Here is a 16,780-nt window from a genome sequence, read left to right as displayed (position 1 = left end):
CACAGATAAAATGATTAGCATGTTGAAGCAAACGAACAATGCTGTGCAAATCAGTCTTTTTCCCATTGTGCTAAGCTATCCAACCAAAAAGTTCATGCAGCCGCAACATCAGCCATAGAAATGGCAGGTCTGAGCATATAGCCAGAATAAAAATAAGATTTCCTTAGATAAGATTCAATCTTCCTATCTAAAGGATCCTTAAAAGAGGTACTATCTTCCATAGGAATAGTAGAACGTTTAGCAAGAGTAGAAATAGCCCCATCAATCTTAGGGATTTTTCCCAAAACTCTAATTTAGCCACTGACAAAGGATACAACTTTAAACCTTGAAGAAGGAACAAAAGAAGTACCAGGGTTAGACCATTCCTTAGCAATCACATCAGAAATAGCACCAGGAACAGGAAAAACCTCAGGAGTAGTCACAGGAGGTTTATAGACAGAATTTAAATGTTTACTGGATTTATTATCAAGAGGATCAGACTCCTCAATATCCAAAGTTATTAACACTTAACAAATAACGAATAGATTCAATCTTAAAAAGATAAGATGATTTATCAGTGTTAATGTCTGAAGTAGGATCCTCTGAGTCAGAGAGATAATAGATAGAAATAAAAAAAATAATATTAAACAGAAATATCTTATTTCCACATATAGCAGTTTCAGGAATAGGAAAAATGCAAATGATAAAATTGGCAAAAAAAGCAAATAGCATAGCCCTCTCAGCATAAAGAAGGCATGGAGCATATAGGAAGTGAGGTAAAATAAAACTAAATTTCCGGAAATGACGCAACTCGCGTCATAAACACAATTTCGCGCCAAACAACCTAGCGTCAACTAAGACACAGGAAATGACGAACTTGCGTCATGACAGACGCACATTCGTGCACAAAAAAATTCTCGCGACAAGAATGACCCAATAAATAACAGCATTTTGCACCCTCGCAAGCCAATTTGCCCACAAGTTTTCCAAAGAAAAAACAATTCAAATTGAAAAAAAGACTATATCCCAGGTAAGACAAACTTCCTAAAACATGATTCCCATAACGAAACTGCTGGACTGCAAAGGGAAATATACATAGACCTGACTCATGACAAATGTAAGTAAAATACATATATTTAAAACTTTATATTAATACATAGAGCGCCAAACCATAGCTGAGCGTGTCTTAAATAATGATGCATACTTACCGAAAGACACCCATCCACATATAGCAGATAGCCAAACCAGTACTGAAAGCTATCAGCAGAGGTAATGGTATATAAGAATATATCGTCAATCTGAAAAGGGAGGTAGGAGATGAACCCTTGAAAAGATTTCCCACAAGGAAAACCATAAAATCAAATAGGCGATACTCTTGTCACATCCCTCTGACAAACACTGTACTCTGAGAGGTATTGGGCTTTAAAATGCTTAGAAGCACTTATCACAGAAGAAATCATAAAAATCAAGCACAAACTTACTTCACCACCTCCATAGGAGGCAAAGTTTGTAAAACTGAATTGTGGGTGTGGTGAGGGGTGTATTTATAGGCATTTTGAGGTTTGGGAAACTTTGCCCCTCCTGGTAGGATTGTATATCCCATACGTCACTAGCTCATGAATTCTTGCCAATTACATGAAAGAAATACCGTCATACTTTGTTCATTCCTAGAAAGTCTGTCCTAACACATGACTTGCTCACTAACCGTATAGTTGTAGCTGGCTACATACCCTCATACAAGTTATTTCAAATGCTTGTTAACTTCAGTATCTAATATAACTAAGTGGATATCTCAACGTGCCAATATTGAGAAATTAGTATCTTTTTGTCCATAGAAGGTGCAGGTATAATGACTATGTACACAGCTTTTACTTTCATTTTAAGGATTCAGAAAGGCTCATTTTAAACCCCTGAATGGCCGAGGACTTTTAAACATCAAATACCAAACCTCACAGCCTTGTTGATTGGTTAGGGAGCTGTAGGGTGGCAAACAAAGTAGGGAACCAACTGAACTCTGTGGGTGCACCACATCCCAGGCTTTGAGAAAAAGATGGTGTCTTCTAAAGATCTCTGTGCTTAGAAGAGGAAAGATGACTAGACCATCTAGACGGGCATACATGTCAACATGGCCCTTAAGGCCCAGAACCATGTGATGTGTATATACATCAACATAGAACTTAAATGATTAACACTACTTTTTGAATTTAAAACAATTATTTTGTGAGAAAAAGCATGTCCTCAAGAAAAAATGGCTTCCAGACACTGCTTGAATTCCCTGAAAGCACATCAGACCCATAACATCAAGGCTACCAAAATATCACGATTGCAATGTCCCTATTTCCAAACTAGGGTCGCACAGTAGCTAGATTCCCCCCTCAAATCTGCATTCCCATTAATTGTTTCCGTATTGGCACTGGAGTGGTTGTGGCTCAAAATGCAGCCAATACAGAATCAATAAATCACAGGAGCACAAATTTGGGGGGCAATGGGAAACTTTGAAGTTCGTAGTGCACTTTTAAAATGAGCATGGAAATACATTTCCTTTAAGTATATTTTATACTTAAATATTAACACTTAATTTGGAAAGTCCTTTTAAAATCCAATAATCAATGAGCATCTGAAAACCCACCTATATATGTATATGTTGTATTGTAATGCTTATTATAACATGTAAAACTTACTTTACCTCCTCCACTAAAATGGGAAGAATATAAATCTACATAATGCATTATGAAAACATTAATATAAATCAGATCAATTTCCATGAATTAGAAGAAAAAAAAAACTATCTTACCAGACACCAATGGTTACATCCTCCTCTGGTTGCAAGTAAAGATTACAGGTGTGGTTTAAACCTTGGTCCTGAGGTTTCTTCAAATCAATAAAATATGGCACTCTCACTGGGAAACAAAGCATATAACAGTGTGAGTATATGGTGATAATTTACCAGAAAACAAAAACACACTGCAATTAACTGACTTATAAAAATGCTTTAGGTTGACATACTAACATTAGTCCAATAAAATATTAACCCCTTAACGACGCATGTCGTACAGGGTACGTCGCACACAACCTGGTCTTTAAAGACCAGCGAGGTACCATGTACGACATTAGGGGTTTAAAGAGGCTGGCAGCGATCCTGCTCACTTCCAGCCGCTTTCCGGTTATTGCAGTGATGCCTCGATATCGAGGCATATCTGCAATAACACCCCTTGGCCATCCGATGCAGAGAGAGCCACTCTGTGGCCCTCTCTGCACCGGACATCGATGGCCGGTATCGTTGGATTGTGGGAGCTTACGTGGGAGGCGGGTGGACGGCCATCGATGGGGCATATGACGTCGGGGGGCGGGATCGTGGGCGTGACCGTCGGGGCGCGCACGGGAGGGCGGGGGCGGCGCGTGCACGGGGTGGGAACGGATCGGAACGGCTACACTACAGAAATTTTACAAAAATAAGTGGGATAGAGTGGGATACAAATTATTTTTAAAAAATACATCTAAGGGATCTGTAGCTACACTACAGAAAAAATCAATAACATAAAAGAAAGCATTTTTTTTTGTGAACTGGGTACTGGCAAACAGCTGCCAGTACCCAAGATGGCTACCAATAAGGTAGAGGGGAGGGTTAGAGAGCTGTTTTGGGGGGATCAGGGAGGTTGGGGGGATCCTACACATCAGCATATGTAAATAAGCTAAACAATTTTTTTTTAAATACCTTTTATTTTAGTACTGGCAGACTTTCTGCCAGTACTTAAGATGGCGGGGACAATTGTGGGGTGGGGGAGGGAAGAGAGCTGTTTGGGAGGGATCAGGGGGTGTGATGTGTCAGGTCGGAGGCTGATCTCTACATTAAAGCTAAAATGAACCCTGCAAGCTCCCTAATTAACCCCTTCACTGCTAGACATAATTCACGTGTGATGCGCAGCGGTATTTAGCGGCCTTCTAATTACCAAAAAGCAACACCAAAGCCATATATGTCTGCTATTTCTGAACAAAGGGGATCCCAGAGAAGCATTTACAACCATTTGTGCCATAATTGCATAAGCTGTTTGCAAATAATTTCAGTGAGAAACCTAAAGTTTATGAAAAAAATTGTTAAAAAGTGAACGTTTTTTTTTATTTGATCGCATTTGGCGGGGAAATGGTGGCATGAAATATACCAAAATGGGCCTAGATCAATACTTTGGGTTGTCTACTACACTACACTAAAGCCAAAATTAACCCTACCAGCTCCCTACAAGCTCCATAATTAACCCCTTCACTGCTGGGCATAATACACGTGTGGTGCGCAGCTGCATTTAGCGGCCTTGTAATTACCAAGAAGCAACGCCAAAGCCATATATGTCTGCTATTTCTGAACAAAGGGGATCCCAGAGAAGCTTTTACAACCATTTGTGCCATAATTGCACAAGCTGTTTGTAAATAATTTCATTGAGAAACCTAAAATTGTGAAAAAAACGAATTTATGCTTACCTGATAAATTACTTTCTCCAACGGTGTGTCCGGTCCACGGCGTCATCCTTACTTGTGGGAATTATCTCTTCCCCAACAGGAAATGGCAAAGACTCCCAGCAAAGCTGGCCATATAGTCCCTCCTAGGCTCCGCCCACCCCAGTCATTCGACCGACGGACAGGAGGAAAAATATAGGAGAAACCATATGGTACCGTGGTGACTGTAGTTAGAGAAAATAATTCATCAGACCTGATTAAAAAACCAGGGCGGGCCGTGGACCGGACACACCGTTGGAGAAAGTAATTTATCAGGTAAGCATAAATTCTGTTTTCTCCAACATTGGTGTGTCCGGTCCACGGCGTCATCCTTACTTGTGGGAACCAATACCAAAGCTTTAGGACACGGATGAAGGGAGGTAGCAAATCAGGTTACCTAAACGGAAGGCACCACGGCTTGCAAAACCTTTCTCCCAAAAATAGCCTCCGAAGAAGCAAAAGTATCAAATTTGTAAAATTGTAAATAGAATTTTAGAGCACGGACTACGTCCAAATTGTGTAACAAACGTTCCTTCTTTGAAACTGGATTCGGACACAAAGAAGGTACAACTATCTCCTGGTTAATATTTTTGTTAGAAACAACCTTTGGAAGAAAACCAGGCTTAGTACGCAAAACCACCTTATCTGCATGGAACACCAGATAGGGCGGAGAACACTGCAGAGCAGATAACTCAGAAACTCTTCTAGCAGAAGAAATAGCAACCAAAAACAAAACTTTCCAAGATAACAACTTAATATCTATGGAATGTAGAGGTTCAAACGGAACCCCTTGAAGAACTGAAAGAACTAAATTTAAACTCCAGGGAGGAGTCAAAGGTCTGTAAACAGGCTTGATCCTAACCAGAGCCTGAACAAATGCTTGAACATCTGGCATAGCTGCCAGTCGTTTGTGTAGTAAGACAGATAAAGCAGAAATCTGTCCCTTTAGAGAACTCGCAGATAATCCTTTATCCAAACCTTCTTGCAGAAAGGAAAGAATCTTAGGAATTTTTATCTTATTCCAAGGGAATCCCTTGGATTCACACCAGCAGATATATCTTTTCCATATTTTATGGTAAATCTTTCTAGTTACCGGTTTTCTGGCCTGAACCAGAGTATCAATCACAGAATCTGAAAACCCACGCTTTGATAGAATCAAGCGTTCAATCTCCAAGCCGTCAGCTGGAGGGAGACCAGATTTGGATGTTCGAATGGACCCTGAACAAGAAGGTCCTGTCTCAAAGGTAGCTTCCATGGTGGAACCGATGACATATTCCCCAGGTCTGCATACCAAGTCCTGCGTGGCCACGCAGGGGCTATCAAGATCACCGAGGCCCTCTCCTGTTTGATCCTGGCTACCAGCCTGGGAATGAGAGGAAACGGTGGAAACACATAAGCTAGGTTGAAGGTCCAAGGCGCTACTAGTGCATCCACTAGAGTCGCCTTGGGATCCCTGGATCTGGACCCGTAGCAAAGGAACCTTGAAGTTCTGACGAGACGCCATCAGATCCATGTCTGGAATGCCCCATAATTGAGTCAATTGGGCAAAAATCTCCGGGTGGAGTTCCCACTCCCCCGGATGGAATGTCTGACGACTCAGATAATCCGCTTCCCAGTTTTCCACACCTGGGATGTGGATCGCAGATAGATGGCAGGAGTGATTCTCCGCCCATTGTATTATTTTGGTTACTTCTTTCATCGCCAGGGAACTCCTTGTTCCCCCCTGATGATTGATATACGCAACAATCGTCATGTTGTCTGATTGGAATCTTATGAATCTGGCCTTTGCAAGCTGAGGCCAAGCCCTGAGAGCATTGAATATCGCTCTTAGTTCCAGAATGTTTATCGGGAGAAGAGACTCTTCCCGAGACCATAGTCCCTGAGCTATCAGGGATTCCCAGACCGCACCCCAGCCCACTAGACTGGCGTCGGTCGTGACAATGACCCACTCTGGTCTGCGGAAGCTCATTCCCTGGGATAGGTGGTCCAGGGATATCCACCAACGGAGTGAATCTCTGGTCTTCTGATCTACTTGAATCACTGGAGACAAGTTTGTATAGTCCCCATTCCACTGTTTCAGCATGCACAGTTGTAATGGTCTTAGATGAATTCGCGCAAAAGGAACTATGTCCATTACTGCAACCATCAACCCTATTACTTCCATGCACTGCGCTATGGAAGGACGTGGAACAGAATGAAGAACTTGACAAGCGCTTAGAAGTTTTGACTTTCTGACCTCTGTCAGAAAAATCCTCATTTCTAAGGAATCTATTATTGTTCCCAAGAAGGGAACTCTTGTTGACGGAGACAGAGAACTTTTTTCTATGTTCACCTTCCATCCGTGAGATCTGAGAAAGGCCAGAACGATGTCTGTATGAGCCTTTGCTTTTGAAAGGGACGACGCTTGTATTAGAATGTCGTCCAAGTATGGTACTACTGCAATGCCCCTCGGTCTTAGAACCGCTAGAAGGGACCCGAGTACCTTTGTGAAAATCCTTGGAGCAGTGGCTAATCCGAATGGGAGGGCCACAAACTGGTAATGTTTGTCCAGAAAGGCGAACCTTAGGAACTGATGATGTTCTTTGTGGATATGAATATGTAGGTATGCATCCTTTAGATCCACGGTAGTCATAAATTGACCTTCCTGGATAGTGGGTAGAATCGTTCGAATGGTTTCCATTTTGAACGATGGTACCCTGAGAAATTTGTTTAGGATCTTTAAATCCAGAATTGGTCTGAAGGTTCCCTCTTTTTTTGGGAACTACGAACAGATTTGAGTAAAATCCCATTCCTTGTTCCGTCATTGGAACTGGGTGTATCACTCCCATCTTTAACAGGTCTTCTACACAATGTAAGAACGCCTGTCTCTTTATTTGGTTTGAGGATAAGTGAGACATGTGGAACCTTCCTTTTGGGGGTAGTTCCTTGAATTCCAGAAGATAACCCTGAGAAACTATTTCTAGCGTCCAGGGATCCTGAACATCTCTTGCCCAAGCCTGAGCAAAGAGAGAGAGTCTGCCCCCCACTAGATCCGGTCCCGGATCGGGGGCTACTCCTTCATGCTGTTTTGTTAGCGGTAGCAGGCTTCTTGGTCTGCTTACCCTTGTTCCAGCCTTGCATCGGTTTCCAGGCTGTTTTGGACTGTGAGGCATTACCCTCTTGCTTAGAGGATGCAGAATTAGAGGCCGGTCCGTTCCTGAAATTACGAAAGGAACGAAAATTAGACTTATTCTTGGCCTTGAAAGGCCTATCTTGTGGGAGGGCGTGACCCTTTCCCCCAGTGATGTCTGAGATAATCTCTTTCAATTCTGGTCCAAAGAGAGTTTTACCCTTGAAGGGGATGTTAAGCAATTTTGTCTTGGATGATACATCCGCTGACCAAGACTTTAGCCAAAGCGCTCTGCGCGCCACAATTGCAAACCCTGAATTTTTGGCCGCTAATCTAGCTAATTGCAAAGCAGCATCTAAAATAAAAGAGTTAGCCAACTTAAGTGCGTGAACTCTGTCCATAACCTCCTCATATGGAGTCTCTCTACTGAGCGACTTTTCTAGTTCCTCGAACCAGAACCACGCTGCTGTAGTGACAGGAACAATGCACGAAATGGGTTGTAGAAGGTAACCTTGCTGTACAAAAATCTTTTTAAGCAAACCTTCCAATTTTTTATCCATAGGATCTGTGAAAGCACAACTATCCTCGATAGGAATAGTAGTGCGCTTGTTTAGAGTAGAAACTGCCCCCTCGACCTTAGGGACTGTCTGCCATAAATCCTTTCTGGGGTCGACCATAGGAAATAATTTCTTAAATATAGGAGGGGGAACAAAAGGTATGCCGGGCTTCTCCCACTCCTTATTCACTATGTCCGCCACCCGCTTGGGTATAGGAAAAGCGTCGGGGTGCACCGGAACCTCTAGGAACTTGTCCATCTTGCATAATTTTTCTGGAATGACCAAGTTGTCACAATCATCCAGAGTAGATAACACCTCCTTAAGCAGTGCGCGGAGATGTTCTAATTTAAATTTAAATGTCACAACATCAGGTTCAGCCTGTTGAGAAATTTTTCCTGAATCTGAAATTTCCCCATCTGACAAAACCTCCCTCATGGCCCCTTCAGATTGGTGTGAGGGTATGACAGAACAATTATCATCAGCGCCCTCCTGCTCTTCAGTGTTTAAAATAGAGCAATCGTGCTTTCTCTGATATGCAGGCATTTTGGATAAAATATTTGCTATGGAGTTATCCATTACAGCCATCAATTGTTGCATGGTAATAAGCATTGGCGCGCTAGAAGTACTAGGGGCCTCCTGAATGGGCAAAACTGGCGTAGACACAGAAGGAGATGATGTAGAACCATGTCTACTCCCTTCATCTGAGGAATCATCTTGGGCAATTTCATTATCTGTGGCAGTACTGTCCTTACTTTGTTTGGACGCTATGGCACAATTATCACACAATTTTGAAGGGGGAGACACATTGGCTTTCATACATATAGAACATAGCTTATCTGAAGGCACAGACATGTTAAACAGGCTTAAACTTGTCAATAAAGCACAAAAACCGTTTAAAAACAGTGTCTTAAAGCATTAAAAGTATTGCACACCAATTTTCAGAGCTTTAACCCTTAAAATAACGAAACCGGGGGGGCGGAGCTTGGAGCTCAAGCAAGATGGAGGGGTTTTGAGAAAGCTCCGTGCAATACTGCTGAACAGAGCAAAATAACAGCGCTCTCAACTGGCATCTGAGACATAAAGGGGGCTATGAAAGCGTGCTGAACCCTAAAGAATATTGTGACAAGTGTTTTAGGAGCGGAGAGCTAACTTTGCTAAGCGCTGAGGGGAATGAGCTGAAAGGTGCCGCCCGCCATCTTGGATACACGCAGGTCAGAAACACGCTGCAACTTTCCCCAGCAAAGCCACTTTCTGAATGGCGGGTAGATACCTGGCCTGCAGCGGCTTGAATAGGCAACAGTGACTGTGTGCGACTACATCAGACCTAGAGGAGACCGCACTTGTCTGGGACCAAGCCGGGAGACGCCATGTGAGGCCTGGGTCATGTGAGACAGCTTAAACGGAGTTCCGGCAACGATACAGATAAGTGTCAGCTTGGGGGCTATTTTTGTTAAAAAAAAGAAGGGCAATTCCAATCCGACTACGGAGCAAGCTAGTAAAAAACCCTGAAAGTCATGCCTGCTTACAAAAGGGATAAACTGCACGTATATAATTTACTAAGACAAACGGAAGGGGTTAACTTTTGATGTACAGACTGTTATCAAATATAGATAAATGACACAACAACATGGTGTTTTTCCTGAAACATACCCAACGTTTAGCTGCACACTTCCTGGAAGATATAAAACATATAAATACATTCTAAAGCCTTAAGTCCTGACTACAGGAAAATGTTAAACAGCTTGGTGGAATAATATTGATGGCCGGTGCTGCTTGAGAACCTAGCATGCTGCTACAAGAGGCCTATGCTACTTCAGAACGCAATCTAACTGCTAAAGGCCTTTTATCTGGGTTATGCTGAATTAAAGTGTATAGAGGTCTTTTTTTTTCTATCGCTCCTGAAAGGGCCCTGGACTTTTACTGTAGACCTCATCTCTTGTTTTTGGCTGTTTCTAATAGAAGTGACTCTTAACAATTTGAGGGAGATATAAAAACTTGCTCTATCTGAAAGCCACAATACTCCGGTGCAGACTGCTTTCAATATGGCGGCCAGAAAACAGAATAAACCCTCACAGGGATCCAAAATTCAGTCTGCTAATTTGTTTTTTAAACCAGCGAAAGGGGATAAGCATCAGGAACAACAAAATAATGCTGGAGAGGAAGATGCTGACTCGGATGCTGACTCCCACCTAGAAGATGGTGATTCTATCCCAGCAACTAGAGCTGACCTAAAAGCATTGGTCTCTAAGCAAGACATAAATATGAACTTTGAGAAGATGTGGGAAAAATTTGATACACTGCAAAATACCATGACCAGTAGTTTTACAGAAATAAAACATGACATTCAAGAACTGGATACAAGAGTGACCACTCTGGAAGATTCAGAAACCTCCACTGCAACAGAACTTTCTGCTTTACAACAGCAGGTAGCTTCCCAACAATTAATGATTGATGAAGTCCAAGAGAAATTGGAGGACCTAGAAAATAGGAGCCGTAGGTGCAATCTACGCTTAAAGGGAATCCCAGAATTTGTCCTAGCAGCAGAGCTACCTAACTACTTACATATGTTTTTCCAAGCAATAACAGGAGATGTGGACGACGAGAAATTTCAACTTGAAAGGGCCCACAGAGCCTTGCGGGCTAAACCTAAAGACGACGCCCCTCCAAGAGACGTTGTAACCAAGTTAGCTCGGTTCCCAGACAAGGAGGCCATACTATTGGCAGCGAGGAAACACCCAACATTTAAGTTCCAGGGCTCGGTTGTACAGGTGTATCAGGACTTATGTGTTAAAACGCTTCAAAGAAGAAGTCAGCTTAGACCCCTGACAGCGCTCTTGCGAAAGCACCAAATTAAATATCGATGGGGCTTTCCATTTGGATTGCATATCCTACATGAAGGGAAAACAGTTAGTCTGAGAGAGGTGGCAGACATACCAGACGCTTGCTGTAAACTCCATTTGGAACCTCCAGAACTACCACAGCTTCCCACCACCGGGGTTGCCTCACAACCTGGATCAGGATCTTCTTTGCAACAAAAGCCACACTGGACCAAAATGGCGAAGAAAAAAGCCAAATCATGACTTTCCTTTTCAGTCCATCCTGTTGTGCTTAAATATCTTGGACTTGTGGGTGCCTTCACTGGTGAAAAAGAAGGAATTATCCTTGTAGAGTAGGCCACCCGGATAAGGACTTCCACCTTATAGCTTGAATCAGGAGATGTGATCGGTTAGAACTAAGGAGATGGAGGAGTAGTGGGGTCCAGTTCCACAAAAGCCGGCTGAGAGATTTACGACAGAAATTTGTTCAGCAGCTGCACCACTGGGTGTTGCAATTCTGGACAATAAGTTTCTAATTTTGATGATAATGTTATGGTTGAATGTAAACCAATGTTTTTTTGATAACTATTGTTTTTACTTTTTTGTTTTTGTTTTTGAAAGTTTATGCCTGTTTCCACTCTTCTTTTCCAGCTTACAAAGATATATAGCCACTATGTCAAAAAAATCAAATAGCCGGAAAGGAGGGAGCTTCCGAGAGAGAGAGACTCTACCCATAATCTAGTAAGTAATGACCGAACACATTAGACTAATCTCCCATAACGTAAGAGGTCTCAATACAGATTATAAACGGAGGACTGCTTTAACACAATACTCGCGACTGAAAGCCAACATTATTTTTTTGCAGGAGACACACTTCACTAAAGACATAATCCCAAGATACTGGACAAGACAATTTACACAACATTTTCACTCTACCACAGACAAAAAAAAAAAAGGGGGTTTCAATTTTAATACACCATTCTTTACAGTTTGTGGTTGAAGAGATAGTGGAAGATACAGAGGGTAGATTTTTAATAATCCGAGGAAGACAGGGAGACAAACATATTACGCTCTGTAATGTTTACGCCCCCAACGACAAACAGTTAGCCTTTTTTCAACATGTTTCCCATCTACTGACCCAGTGGTCTCACTCAAGAATTATTTTAGGAGGGGACTTTAACATCTCAATGCAGGCACATCACAGCCAGAAGGGAAAGTCGCAAACACAGAAACAACTAAGGCATAACTCTATGGTTAAGCAGATAAAAGAAATTTGGGCTTCACACAATATTCTTGATTCATGGGACACGCTTTATGGTAAAACAAATGATTACACTTTTTATTCTCATGCACATAAGACATACTCTAAATTAGATTATGTATATTTGAGTCAGATTCTCATCCCAAGTCTATCCTCCTCTAGCATACATGCCTGTGCGTGGTCTGACCATTCTTTAATCCAGATTGACGTTCAAATGACCCATCCATTGACGACAGCTCGGACTTGGACTTATGACCCATATGTACTTCAACACCCAACCACAAAAGATTCCATCACGAGGGCTCTTGCAGAATACTGGGAGTTAAATTTAGATACAACTAAAAACCCTTCATACTGTTGGGCAGCTCATAAACCTTTTGTTAGGGGATTACTTATTAAAGCAAAAGCAGCCCTAAATAAGGAGAATAGGGCGGTGACAGATTCTTTGCAGAGTCAGATTGATACCCTTACTAAAAAACATCAACGCACTTTATCGCCAGACACCTTCTCCCAACTACAAACTAAGAGGCTAGAGTTAGCTACAATGATTTACAAAGCATCCATTAGGTCAGCTCATAGACTCAAAGCTCACTACTTTCTGTACTCGAATAAACCCGATAAATATTTAGCTCATAAACTGAGGGAACATACAAAATCCTTTGCAATACCTTCTATACAGAAAACTGACGGGACATATACATCTAACCCCCAGGAAATAGCTGATAACTTCGCCCAATATTATGCAAAACTATACGATGGGAAAAAGGTAAATCACAACCCTCAGATCACAGCTTTAAGGACCAGCTTCCTAAATAGTGCTGTACTACAGACTTTGGAGGAAAAGGATAGTAGGGAGCTGGGTGCGGAGATATCAACAGGGGAAGTGCTAAACGCCATTAAAAATCTAAAATTAGGGAAGGCAGCAGGACCAGATGGGTTCCCGGGGGAGTATTACCAACTCTTTAAGTCACTCTTAGTCCCACACTTAGTTAAATTTTGCAACTATATACTACAGGGGAAAGAGATCCCCAGAGAAATCTTACAGGCCAAAATAGTGGTCATCCCAAAGGGAGGGGAAAATCCAAAATTATGCCAAAGTTATAGACCCATTTCATTGATAAATCAAGATATTAAAATTTTTACTAAAATCCTGGCCAATAGGTTACAAAAATATCTGCCGTCTCTGATCCATCCAGACCAGGTAGGGTTCATTGTAGGAAGGGAGGCCCCAGATAATACCATACACCCCTTACCACACCCACAATTCAGTTTAACGAATAGCCAAGAAGTGGGGTGATAAAAAAAAGTGCGAAAGCATATAAAATAAGGAATTGGAATAATTGTGCTTTATACAAAAATCATAACCACCACAAAAAAAGGGCGGGCCTCATGGACTCTTGCTAATATGAAAGAAATGAATTTATCAGGTAAGTTCTTACATAAATTATGTTTTCTTTCATGTAATTAGCAAGAGTCCATGAGCTAGTGACGTATGGGATAATGATTACCCAAGATGTGGATCTTTCCACACAAGAGTCACTAGAGAGCGAGGGATAAAATAAAGACAGCCAATTCCTGCTGAAAATAATCCACACCCAAAATAAAGTTTAATGAAAAACATAAGCAGAAGATTCAAACTGAAACCGCTGCCTGAAGTACTTTTCTACCAAAAACTGCTTCAGAAGAAGAAAATACATCAAAATGGTAGAATTTAGTAAAAGTATGCAAAGAGGACCAAGTTGCTGCTTTGCAAATCTGATCAACCGAAGCTTCATTCCTAAACGCCCAGGAAGTAGAAACTGACCTGGTAGAATGAGCTGTAATCCTCTGAGGCGGAGTTTTACCCGACTCAACATAGGCAAGATGAATTAAAGATTTCAACCAAGATGCCAAAGAAATGGCAGAAGCTTTCTGGCCTTTTCTAGAACCGGAAAAGATAACAAATAGACTAGAAGTCTTTCGGAAAGATTTAGTAGCTTCAACATAATATATCAAAGCTCTAACAACATCCAAAGAATGCAATGATTTCTCCTTAGAATTCTTAGGATTAGGACATAATGAAGGAACCACAATTTCTCTACTAATGTTGTTGGAATTCACAACTTTAGGTAAAAATTCAAAAGAAGTTCGCAACACCGCCTTATCCTGATGAAAAATCAGAAAAGGAGACTCACAAGAAAGAGCAGATAATTCAGAAACTCTTCTGGCAGAAGAGATGGCCAAAAGGAACAAAACTTTCCAAGAAAGTAATTTAATGTCTAATGAATGCATAGGTTCAAAGGGAGGAGCTTGAAGAGCTCCCAGAACCAAATTCAAACTCCAAGGAGGAGAAATTGACTTAATGACAGGTTTTATACGAACCAAAGCTTGTACAAAACAATGAATATCAGGAAGATTAGCAATCTTTCTGTGAAAAAGAACAGAAAGAGCAGAGATTTGTCCTTTCAAGGAACTTGCAGACAAACCCTTATCTAAACCATCCTGAAGAAACTGTAAAATTCTCGGTATTCTAAAAGAATGCCAAGAAAAATGATGAGAAAGACACCAAGAAATATAAGCCTTCCAGACTCTATAATATATCTCTCTAGATACAGATTTACGAGCCTGTAACATAGTATTAATCACAGAGTCAGAGAAACCTCTTTGACCAAGAATCGAGCGTTCAATCTCCATACCTTTAAATTTAAGGATTTCAGATCCTGATGGAAAAAAGGACCTTGTGACAGAAGGTCTGGTCTTAACGGAAGAGTCCACGGTTGGCAAGAAGCCATCCGGACAAGATCCGCATACCAAAACCTGTGAGGCCATGCCGGAGCTACCAGCAGAACAAACGAGCATTCCTTCAGAATCTTGGAGATTACTCTTGGAAGAAGAACTAGAGGCGGAAAGATATAGGCAGGATGATACTTCCAAGGAAGTGATAATGCATCCACTGCCTCCGCCTGAGGATCCCGGGATCTGGACAGATATCTGGGAAGTTTCTTGTTTAGATGAGACGCCATCAGATCTATTTCTGGAAGTTCCCACATTTGAACAATCTGAAGAAATACCTCTGGGTGAAGAGACCATTCGCCCGGATGCAACGTTTGGCGACTGAGATAATCCGCTTCCCAATTGTCTACACCTGGGATATGAACCGCAGAGATTAGACAGGAGCTGGATTCCGCCCAAACCAAAATTCGAGATACTTCTTTCATAGCCAGAGGACTGTGAGTCCCTCCTTGATGATTGATGTATGCCACAGTTGTGACATTGTCTGTCTGAAAACAAATGAACGATTCTCTCTTCAGAAGAGGCCAAAACTGAAGAGCTCTGAAAATTGCACGGAGTTCCAAAATATTGATCGGTAATCTCACCTCCTGAGATTCCGAAACTCCTTGTGCCGTCAGAGATCCCCACACAGCTCCCCAACCTGTGAGACTTGCATCTGTTGAAATTACAGTCCAGGTCGGAAGCACAAAAGAAGCCCCCTGAATTAAACGATGGTGATCTGTCCACCACGTTAGAGAGTGTCGAACAATCGGTTTTAAAGATATTAATTGAGATATCTTTGTGTAATCCTTGCACCATTGATTCAGCATACAGAGCTGAAGAGGTTGCATGTGAAAACGAGCAAAGGGGATCGCGTCCGATGCAGCAGTCATAAGACCTAGAATTTCCATACATAAGGCTACCGAAGGGAATGATTGTGACTGAAGGTTTCGACAAGCTGAAATCAATTTTAGACGTCTCTTGTCTGTTAAAGACAGAGTCATGGACACTGAATCTATCTGGAAACCCAGAAAGGTTACCCTTGTCTGAGGAATCAATGAACTTTTTGGTAAATTGATCCTCCAACCATGATCTTGAAGAAACAACACAAGTCGATTCGTATGAGATTCTGCTAAATGTAAAGACTGAGCAAGTACCAAGATATCGTCCAAATAAGGAAATACCACAATACCCTGTTCTCTGATTACAGACAGAAGGGCACCGAGAACCTTTGTAAAAATTCTTGGAGCTGTAGCTAGGCCAAACGGCAGAGCCACAAACTGGTAATGCTTGTCCACAAAAGAGAATCTCAGGAACTGATAATGATCTGGATGAATCGGAATATGCAGATATGCATCCTGTAAATCTATTGTGGACATATAATGCCCTTGCTGAACAAAAGGCAAGATAGTCCTTACAGTTACCATCTTGAACGTTGGTATCCTTACATAACGATTCAATATTTTTAGATCCAGAACTGGTCTGAAGGAATTCTCATTCTTTGGTACAATGAAGAGATTTGAATAAAACCCCATCCCCTGTTCCGGAACTGGCATAATTACTCCAGCCAACTCTAGATCTGAAACACAATTCAGAAATGCTTGAGCTTTCACTGGATTTACTGGGATACGGGAAAGAAAAAATCTCTTTGCAGGAGGTCTCATCTTGAAACCAATTCTGTACCCTTCTGAAACAATGTTCTGAATCCAAAGATTGTGAACAGAATTGATCCAAATTTCTTTGAAAAAACGTAACCTGCCCCCTACCAGCTGAGCTGGAATGAGGGCCGCACCTTCATGAGGACTTAGAAGCAGGCTTT

At 41.7% G+C, this 16,780-nt stretch overlaps 1 protein-coding gene across 2 annotated transcripts in view; it reads right to left on the bottom strand.

Annotated features, from left to right (window-relative positions):
• ABHD12 (abhydrolase domain containing 12, lysophospholipase) overlaps positions 1-16,780 on the bottom strand; it is a 531,420-nt gene that overhangs the window by 191,607 nt on the left and 323,033 nt on the right. For both annotated transcript variants that reach the window (XM_053711964.1, XM_053711963.1), the window contains exon 3: positions 2,774-2,879. In XM_053711964.1, coding sequence (XP_053567939.1) covers positions 2,774-2,879 — 106 coding nt within the window. The remainder of the gene's footprint in view (positions 1-2,773; positions 2,880-16,780) is intronic.

This window comes from Bombina bombina, chromosome 4 (genome assembly GCF_027579735.1).
Source record: "Bombina bombina isolate aBomBom1 chromosome 4, aBomBom1.pri, whole genome shotgun sequence".
In the NCBI taxonomy this organism is placed as follows: Eukaryota; Metazoa; Chordata; class Amphibia; order Anura; family Bombinatoridae; genus Bombina; species Bombina bombina.
Note: the sequence above shows the minus strand (reverse complement) of the source record. Positions and strands in the feature narration are given on the sequence as shown.